The sequence below is a fragment of the Rhinoderma darwinii genome, chromosome 3, assembly GCF_050947455.1.
Source record: "Rhinoderma darwinii isolate aRhiDar2 chromosome 3, aRhiDar2.hap1, whole genome shotgun sequence".
Lineage (NCBI taxonomy): Eukaryota > Metazoa > Chordata > Amphibia > Anura > Rhinodermatidae > Rhinoderma > Rhinoderma darwinii.
The window spans coordinates 428340428-428351141 of NC_134689.1; the positions used below are offsets into that span (position 1 = coordinate 428340428).

At 43.2% G+C, this 10714-nt stretch overlaps 1 protein-coding gene across 1 annotated transcript; it reads right to left on the reverse strand.

Moving 5' to 3' along the window:
• Positions 1-9438: 9438 nt before the first annotated feature.
• On the reverse strand, positions 9439-10377 carry LOC142750738 (olfactory receptor 11L1-like). Its single transcript, XM_075859718.1, has one exon. The coding sequence runs from the start codon at positions 10375-10377 to the stop codon at positions 9439-9441; it is 939 nt and encodes a 312-aa protein (XP_075715833.1).
• Positions 10378-10714: the final 337 nt, after the last annotated feature.

Consider the following 10714-nt stretch of genomic DNA (forward strand, 5'->3'; position numbering starts at 1 on the left):
TAGGAAGTGGTGTGTAGCTTCTCGGTGGAATGACCCTGCCTTGAGGTGCCAGTTTAGATTGCGTCTGTCGAACACCCTGAAAGACTTATTAGTTAGCTATCCCTCTTCTGACTCTCTAGATCAGGTTATGGCTTTAGCGGTACGTCTTGACCGACGTCTCAGGGAACAATGACTTGAACGTCTTTGTTCTTTCTCCTCTGGCTCCCCCATGATGGCTCCCGAGGTTCCGTTGCTTCGTTCTTCCACTGAAAATTTGGATGAACCAATGCAACTCGGGGCCTCCGTGTCTCCCAAACAACGTAGAGAGCTCCGCAAGAAGAATGGTCTCTGCTTCTACTGAGGGGATGTCAAGCATCAAGTGAACAACTGTCCTAGGCGTAAGAATAAGCAGCCGAAAAAATTCCGCGCCTAAGTGACCATCGGGGAGGTCACTTGGGCGCACAGGTATTTCCCGTATACATGAAACCTAATAAGATCTTGCTTCCCTTTCAGGTCTCTTTTGAGAGTAGGTCTGCCACCGGCAGTGCCTTCGTGGATTAAGGGTCTTCTGCTAATATTATGTCTGTGGAATTTGCTATGTCTCTAGCTATGCCATTTATTGATTTGCCTAAACCTGTCCCGGTAGTGGGTATCGACTCCACTCCACTTGCTAATGGTTATTTTACGCAGCATACCCCTGTTTTTGAACTCATTATTGTTGGCTCCATGCATTTGGAGCAGTGCTCTGTACTGGTGATGCAGGGATTATCATCCGATTTGGTTTAGGCCTTCCCTGGTTGCAGATGCATAATCCCACGTTTAACGGGAATACTGGGGATCTTACTAAATGGGGTAATGAATGCATGACGTCCTGTTTTTATGTTAATTTTATTTCTCTACCTGAGGAGGTGAACACTCTACCTGAGTTTATTCAGGACTTCGCTGATGTTTTTTTCTAAAAAGGCCTCCGAAGTCTTACCTCCTCATAGAGAATATGATTGCGCAATCGATTTGGTACCAGGAGCTAAGCTCCCTAAGGGTAGGATATTTAATCTCTCTTGTCCCAAACGTGAGGACATGAGAGAATATATCCAGGAAAGCCTGGCCAAGGGTTACATTCACCCCTCTACTTCTTCGGTAGGTGCTGGCTTCTTCTCCGTAGGGAAGAAGGATGGTGGTCTTAGGCCGTGCATTTATTACCGAAACTTGAATAAGGTCACTGTAAGGAACCAGTATCCCCTTCCTTTGATTCCTTATCTCTTCAATAAGGTTCAGGGTGCCCAATGGTTCTCTAAGTTTGATCTTCGGGGGCTTATAACCTTATCCGAGTCAGAGAAGGGGATGAGTGGAAGACTGCGTTTAACACGCCCGAAGGTCATTGCGAATACCTCGTCATGCCCTTTGGGTTGTGTAATGCTCCAGCGGTCTTCCAGAATTTCATAAATGAGATTTTAAGAGACTACCTGGGGGTATTTCTTGTAGTGTACCTTGATGACATACTTGTGATTTCCATGGACTGGCCTTCCCACATTGAGCATGTCAGGAAGGTGCTCCAGGCCCTTCGGGAAAACAAACTCTTTGCTAAATCCGAAAAGTTTGTGTTTGGGGTGCAGGAGATACCATTTTTGGGTCAAATCCTCACTCCTAATGATTTACGCATGGACCCTGCCAAAGTTCAGGCTGTGGCTGAATGGGTCCAACCTGCCTCCCTGAAGGCGTTACAGTGCTTCCTGGGGTTTGCTAATTATTACAGGAGATTTATTGCTAACTTCTCGGTCATCGCTAAGCCTCTTATGGATCTTACTCGCAAAAGGTGCTGATCTCCTCCACTGGCCTCCGGAGGCGGTCCAGGCTTTTGAGATCCTTAAGAAGTGTTTTATCTCTGCCCCAGTGCTGATTCAACCTAACCAAATTGAGCCATTCATCGTGGAGGTTGACGCCTCTGAGGTGGGAGTGGGTGCTGTCTTGTCCCAGGGTACCAGGTCCCTCGCCCATCTGCGTCCCTGTGCCTACTTCTCCAGGAAGTTCTCCCCCACTGAGAGTCACTATGACGTGGGCAACCGCAAACTCTTAGCCATTAAATGGGCATTTGAAGAGTGGCGCTTCTTCTTGGAGGGGGCTAGGCACCAGGTAACGGTCCTTACCGACCACAAGAATCAGTTTTTTCTAGAATCTGCCCGGAGGCTAAACCTGAGACAAGCTCGATGGGCGTTGTTTTTTACTAGATTCAACTTTGTGATCACCTATAGGGCTGAGTCTAAAAATATTAAAGCTGATGCACTGTCGCGAAGCTTCATGGCCAGCCCTCCTTTGGAGGAGGATCCTGCTTGTGTTTTGCCCCCAGGTATAATCAAATCCTCTGTTGATTCTGACTTAGTCTCCGAAATTGCGGCTGATCAAGGTTCAGCTCCCGGGAACCTTCCTGAGAACAAGCTGTTTGTTCCCCTGCAATTCCGGCTAGGGGTACTCAGGGAAAATCATGACTCTGCACTATCTTGCCATCCAGACGTCCTGCTAACCCCTTGTTCGTGGTCGGTGATCTGGTGTGGCTGTCTTCAAAAAATTTGCACCTTAAAGTTCCGTCCAAAAAATTTGCTTCCCGGTATATAGGGCCGTACAAGGTCATTGAGGTCCTTAACCCTGTCTCCTTCCAGCTGGAGTTACCCCCGTCTTTTCAAATACACAACATGTTTCATGCCTCCCTCCTGAAACACTGCTCCCTGTCCTTGGTTACCTCGAGGAAACCTCCGGTCCCTGTTCTCACGCCTGAAGGGGTAGAATTCGAGGTGGTCAAGATTGTGGACAGCAGGATGGTCCAAGCCTCCTTCCAGTACCTGGTACATTGGAGAGGAGGAGAGGACTTGGGTACCCGCCCGGGATGTTCACGCTGGGGTATTGCTCAGGAGGTTCCATCTTCGGTTCCCCAATAACCCAGGTCCACCAAGGAAGGGTCCAGTGGCCCCTCATGAAAGTGGGGGGTACTGTAAAGGATCTGCCAGACACAGCTTCTTTGTCGACGCCCGTGGTTAATGAGTCTGCATCTGCTCCTAGGTCTGATAGAGTGACTCGATCTGCTACCACTCAGGCTGGTAGGCTGAGGAGTGGCAGAACCTATCACAGCCTGGCCAGATGGTTCTAGCTCCCTCCCTCGAGCTATTTATACCTTCATTTGCTGCTTGTCTATGCCTGTGATTCTCTCTTGCTTCCTGGCTCTGCTGTTCCTGCTATCACTATTGACCTCTGCTTCATATCGACCCTGGCTTTACTGACTACGCTCCTGCTCTGCGTTTGGTACCTCGTACACTCCTGGTTTGACTCGGCTCGTTCACTACTCTCGTTGCTCACGGTGTTGCCGTTGGCAACTGCCCCATTTTTTTTAGCTTCTGTGTACCCTTGTCTGTTTGTCTGTCATGCACATATGGAGCATAGGGACCATCGCCCAGTTGTACGCCGTCGCCTAGGACGGGTCGTGCAAGTAGGCAGGGACTGAGTGGCGGGTAGATTAGGGCTCACCTGTCTGTCTCCCTACCCCGTCATTACAGGTCTCAATCGTAAAATACTCATGATGCGGCTGCATGGCCAGTACGAGCACCGCACAATACACACTATCCACTTTCTCTGCTACATCTTGGCCTAATCCAGTGCCAGCTGTGCCTGTAAAGCAATTAAATTCCATAAAAATTACTCCCCGCATCTGTACTCACCTTGGGGAAGCAGCGAAGGTCATGAATTTTCACCGTTTGTTACTGGTTGGCATTGCAACATTTCACAAGTGAGAGGCCGCTGACTAAAGGTGCTTCTGCCACAAGAATGGGTCCTGGCAGCCATCCTAGCCTTCAGACAAATATATATTGCCTCTAAGAGGCCACAGCTGACTTGCCTGAAGATGCGTTTTTGTGAAACTGAAGAATAATTGGGCACATGGGCTCAATTTTCTTCTCATCCAAGTCCTGCGTTGCCGGGCACACTTTTGGAGACCTCTGGATCTACACAATGCTGCTGAATACTGACTTGTCATCTGAAGAGGGGGAAAGGGCATTTGTACTATCCCTGTTGCTTTCAAACCCATAATCCACCAGTTGGAACTCTGGCAATGCATGTCAGCCATAGTGGGCACCTACATACATTGTCTTGAACATTACCTTTAGGTACCAGTATTTTGGGAGCACTGCTCCAATTTTTCAAGACCGCCTATCCATCTGAGTCTCATTGAACACCAGCTCACTTACAGGAGTAGTAATTTAAATTCCCCAACTAACAGAGAGATAATTCAGAGGGTCTGCAGTCTAAATTTTTCTTGGACTATTTCACGGTGCTCAGATACTTCTGTAATTGAGACAGAAACCCTGTTGTCCTCAATCTATGTAGTCCTCCTGCCATTCTTATTCATTATGTCCTCATACGCTCGTATTATCCTCACCATTCTTCGAATTCCTTCAACCCAAGGTAGGCAGAAGACGTTCTCTACTTGTAGCGCTCACCTACTGGTCGTGTGCACCTACTTCTTGACTATTACTTCTGTTTATAGTAATCCAAAATAATTCTCATCACACGTTAATAAAATAAGATCCTTGCCGTACATTGTAGTCACCCCGATGTTCAACCCAATGATATATACTCTTAGGAATAAAGAGATACAAGATGCTTTTCGCAAACTTTTAAGCAACATGAGGAAGAAAACAGTTTAGATATCATTCTGGCAGAGTCAGCTTTCTTCTACCACTAGCAAATCAATTGAAACTTTAGATACTGATTTCTAATAATGTCTTCATTTTTTCGACAAAACCAAATGAGAGCTTGATTTTTGCAGTACAAGTTGTAGTTTTTTTATGGAACAATTGATTAGACATAAAGCCTTCTCCACCAGTAGCTCCCACCTTATTGTGGTTTCCTTATTTTATGGACATTAATCATTGTTTATATGCTTCCAACAAGAGGACAATCCCTGATCCTGAGTAAGATTTCATCTCTGATGTGTACTGTGGTGACCCCACTGCTTAAACCTATTATATACACTCTGAGGAACATAGACTTTAATGAAGGTTTCCATAAGTTATTTTGTTATTTAAAGTTAAAAAAAAATAACAATTCCCTCATCGACTCATCGAGATCCTGGTGCAACAATACGTCAAAAACACGTCTACTTGTCTTCTAATTCAAAATGAAATTATTGCACAGTCTTCATCCTCAGATGGTTAATTCAATGATTGTGGATATAAACACTTAAAGAAGCACTCCACCTTTTATTTATTGCACCCTCCATTTGTACATTGGTGTTTCAGTGGGGCGCTGTGTGCAGAAATACTTACCGATCCACACACCTTGTTGTTTTTCGGGTCCAGCACTTACGTGACCTTCATTCTGACTTGGTCTCACATACAGTCATATATCACCACCTTCATATCACTTTTTTGCAATTTTTCACTAAATGTTGGTGTTTTTCACAATTAAATACTGAATGTGTAGAGCACATTTTGCCAGTAACATAAAGTCCAATGTATCACAAGAAAACAATCTCAGAATCGCATTGTGCCAACTGTAAAGATTGGTTGAGGAGGGATAATGTATGGGGTTGTTTTTCAGGGGTTGGCCTAGGCCCTTTAGCTCCAGTGAAGAGAAATCTTAATTCCTCAGCATACAAGATATTTTGGACAATTGCTTCCAACTTTGTGCGAACAGTTTGGGGTTCGGCCCTTTTCTGTTCCAGTATGACTGCGCCACAGTATACAAGGTCCATAAAAACATGGTTGGGAGTGTTTGGTGTGGAAGAACTTGACTGGCCCGCACAGAGCCCTGGCCTCAACCCCATCTAACACGTTTGTGATGAACTAGAACAGGGATTTACGAGCTAGACCCCCTCCCCCAACATCAGTATCTGACCTCACAAATGCTCTTCTGGTTGAATAGGCAATAATTCCCACAGACACACCAAAATCTTATATAAAGCCCCCAGAAGAGTGGAAGCTGTTTTAGCTGCAAAGTGGAGACAAACTCTATGGATTTAGAATGGGACGTCATAAAAGCTCATGCAGGTGTAATGTGTAGGTGTCCCAATACTTTTCTCCATATAGTGTATCTTCATATTGTATTTATATAAATATCTTTAACATTTTCTCCTAATTATCCTTAGAAATAATTAATACCAAATAAAGCATTTTTCTCTATTGGCCAATTATTGTATTACCCTCAACCATCAACATCAATATATAACCATCAACATCAATATATAACCATCAACATCAATGTACTTTCTCTGCCCCCTCACTGTAAAGCCACAGTGCTTACATAGCAATCAGAGTGCAATTTTGACATTTTGGGGTGGTCGTCCCAAAATGTGGGTGTGCCCCCCAAATTCCCTGTGAGGGCTCAGAACTCTGCTGTCAGTCCACCCCATCATTAATGCATCATTTTATTTTTAACCACATAGAGTAGGTAAAGTGCCTTTACACCTGTAGAGATCCACAAAACAAGGATATAGCACCTCAGGAGATGCCAAAAGATGAAGCCGGCACCTCTGGAGATGCAAAAGAGCAACCAGGCGTCTCCAGAGATGCAGTTAAAACCGTGGTACCTGATTACAGAATCATTCCTCTCTGCTGAGGGCTTACAATAAACCACACATAATGCACAATCACACAAACAAAAACATTTTTTGTTATTAACTCCTTATAGTGATTTTACGTCGGCCGTTCAGGGTAGTTCTTCTGAAGCGCCGCCTTTTCACGTCGGCACTTCAGAAGAACTTTCCCTGCATCGTGCGGGGTGCTGCTGAAGCCCGGGCTGTTAGTAACAGCCTCGGGCTTCAGGGCAACAAACTGCATCTCTGGAGACGTCGGGTTGATCTTTTGCATCTCCAGAGGTGCCGGCTTCATCTTTCTGCATTTCCTGAGGTGCTAGATCCTTGTTTTGCTGAACTCTATAGGTGTAAAGGCACTTTACACACTCTGTGTGGTTAAAAATAAAAACACTAATGCATTACTGATGTGGTACATTCACAGCAGTGTTCTGAGCCTTCATATAGAATTTGGAGGGCATACTCACATATCCCAGCCTGGGTGGGGGGGTCTAATGACCTGAACTAGAGTGCTGTTACTGTAGTTCGGGTCATTACACCAACAATCGGGTGAGGATTGCAGCCAAAATATCGTCTGGAAAACCCCTTTGAAGAAAAGCGAGCAGACAGTCACTCACTGCTCTTACAGTAAAGAAGCCTTTTTGCAGTTGGCGATTCAAACTCTTTATTTGCAGATGCAGAGGGACACTTTGCCTTTTTAGGACATTTTATACTGTGTGGACCAGTTATATATTTGAATAAATGTAAGTTGTTGATGGTTATGAAGCCTCTCTTATCAGTATTATTAAAATGCAACTGTTGCTTCAATTCTTTCCCACAAATTAAGGCCGGATTCACACGAGCGTGTTCAGTCCATGTTATATACGGTCCGTATGTTGGCAGTATTTCCTGGACTGAGCACACAGCAGGGAGCTGGGCTCTTATCGTCATCATTATCTATGACGCTAGGAGTCACTGCCTCGCTGCAGGAAAACTGTGCCGTACAGAAAACATGCTTTCAGTACACTACAGTAGTTCAGGCAGGGACTCCTAGCGTCATAGATAACTATGATGCTAGGAGCCTGGCTCCCTGCACTGTGTTCGGTCCGGGAAATGCGGCCGACCTGCGGACCGTATATCACGGATTGAACACGCTCGTGTGAATCCGGCCTATTAGTACAAGTAGATATAAAAAACAAATTATATATTTTATTAGAGAAAAATATTTGTTTTTCCATGTATCAGAATCCTTTCCTCCTATCCTCCATCGTAACTGTTCACTCACTCTGAATTTACACCTAAAATCCGTATTTAGTGAGGCAGAGACGAGATGGACTATCACTAAAAGATCAGGTTAGTCTATGGAGAGGGAGGTGGAGGAGAAAGCATGAGCAGAGTAAGATAGAGGCAGAGACACACATAAAAATGATGCTACAGATTCTAGTAATTATTAGATCTCACCCCAGTGCTGGATTCACAGCTACATTGCTCATTACGGGTCTATAATGTCCTCCATGCTGCTGCTGCTGCTTCTAGTAAATGTGACATATCTCTGCAGTGCTGGATTCACAGCTACACTGCTCATTACTTCTGTATGATGTCTTCCATGTTGCTGCAACTTCTAGTAAGTGTTATATTGTTATTTCTCGCCCCAGCGCTGGATTCCCAATAATGCTGCTCATTACTGCTGTATAATGTCCTCCACGTTTCTGCAGCTTTTAGTTAATGTTATATTATTATCTGTCACCTCAGTGCTGGATTCACAGCCTAACTGCTCATTACCACTGTATAATCTCCATGTTGCTGTTGCAGTTTCTAGTAAATGTGATATTTCTCCCCAGGGCTGGATTCACGTTTAGGGTATGTTCACACACTTAATAAAAAACGCCTGAAAATACGGAGCTGTTTTCAAGCGAAAACAGCTCCTGATTTTCAGAAAATTTTTAAGCAACTCGCATTTTTCGCAGCGTTTTTTATGGCCGTTTTTGGAGCTGTTTTTCTATAGAGTCAATGAAAAATGGCTCCAAAATCGGCTCAAGAAGTGACATGCACTTCTTTTTCGCAGGTGTTTTTTTAACCCGTACGTTTTTCAAAACGGGCACGTAAAAAAACGCCCCATCGGAGCAGAACGCCGGTTTTCCCATTGAAATCAATGGGCAGATGTTTAGAGGCGTTCTGCTTCAGATTTTTCGGCCATTTTTCGGCTGTTTATGGCCCGAACAATGGCCGAAAATAAGCCGTGTGACCATACCCTAACACTGCTCATTACTGCTGTATAATCTCCTCCATGCTGCTGCAGCTTCAAGTAAGTGATATTGTTTTATGTCACCCAATTGCTGGATTCACGGTTTCACTAATCATTACTGCTCTATAATATCTTCTGTAGCTTCTCCCTTCCCCCTTCTCATTGAGAGCACTGTCTCACTGAATACAGATTTTAGCAGTGAATTGAGAATGAATGGTTAGTGCAGAAGGGAGGAGACGTTTCTGATATTCACATATACTATTGAGTTATAGGGAAAATAAGGAACGAGGGTTACACTTTAATCATTTTTTTTCTTAGCTAAAGCTTGAAAGTTAATCCGCAAGTCTGTTTTCCCAAGTTTACCTAGCCTTATGACCCGAGGTGAATCTTAAAGCTCCTGGGTCCTAATGCTAAATCAGTAATGGTGGCTCCCAACTACCATGTGCCATTTACAATACTGGTGTCTTGGGCCAGATGAGCTTTTGTGTGTCCTCAGGCACCAGGGCCCAGGTGTGACTGCTACCTCTACACCCCTTATAGCTAGGCCACTGCATCATTTTATCTGTGCTTCAACTACTTCTTGCAAAAACATATACTCATTAACATATACCATTCTCTGACTAATGTATATTTACTTGATTGATATAGAAATAAAGATTAATTAACAGTGGTTGAATTCATTATTTATATGTTGTATTATTTTTTCTAAGGCCTCCTTAATATCTTTATTCCTCAAGCTGTAGATCATAGGGTTAAGTAGAGGAGTCACAACATTGTAGAACAGGGAGAGAAGTTTCTTTGCATCGTTCATATTTGGAAATAAATAGATACTAATAAGGGAGCCATAATATAAAGACACCACCGCCAGGTGAGAGCTGCAGGTGGAGAAGGTCTTCTTTCTACCAGATACAGACGGGATCTTCAGTACGGTGTAGATAATATACACATATGAAATGATGATAACCATGAATGGGCAAATTACTAGAGGAACGGCTATTAAATTACTTTCCATTTTCACTATAAATGTGTCTGAGCAGGACAGTTCAAGTATCGGGTCAAAATCACAGAAGAAATGGTCAATGATGTTTGGTCCACAAAATACTAAATTACTTATTGTTAAAGAAATCATCAATATTATACAAAAAACAAACAACCAAGAGAGAAGAATAGTTTTAACACAAAATGTGAGGTCCATGACGGAGGTGTAATGTAGAGGGTTACAGATGGCCTGATACCTGTCATAGGACATGATGGTCAAGAGAAGACATTCTATTGACTCCATGGCTGAAAAACAATAAAATTGCATCAAACATCCGATAAAAGACACAGAACTTCCTTCATACAACACCACACGGAGCATGTTGGGTACTATGGTGGTGGTGAGTAGGATATCTGATAATGAGAGTTGTGTGAGGAAGAAGTACATGGGAGAGTGGAGCGACCGGCTGTAGGACACAACTAGAATGATGAGGAGGTTTCCACATACAGTCACACAATAGGTTAGAAGCATCAGAAGGAAGAAAAAGTTCTTTATATTGTGTACATTTTGAAAACCCAAGAGAATGATTTCAGTCACAATGGTGATGTTAGAATATTGCATATTTATTATTATTATTATATTTTTTTGAATTGTATTATTTGGCCAAACATCAAGACTAAATGAGTTGCTAATAATATTAAAGTCTTGCATTGATGGGTTGTACCAGAAGATTATACAAGTTCCCCCTAAAGAGATAGAAAGAGAAGAATATAAATGTTTTTCTAATTCCGGAATTTATATTTTCTAAGAGGATTTCTTAAAGGGAATGTGTTGCCAGAAAAACATGTTGTTTTTTTTTTAATTAAGCATTTAGTGTTTAGGTGATTAAACATTGTTCACATTTTTTTATTTTTTTTCACGAGTTAGGAAATATTATAAATTAGATTCTAATTTATAA

Bases quoted from the DNA above. Each gene is read 5' to 3' on its own strand.
- LOC142750738 (XM_075859718.1), bottom strand. From the start codon at position 10,377: ATGCAATATTCTAACATCACCATTGTGACTGAAATCATTCTCTTGGGT.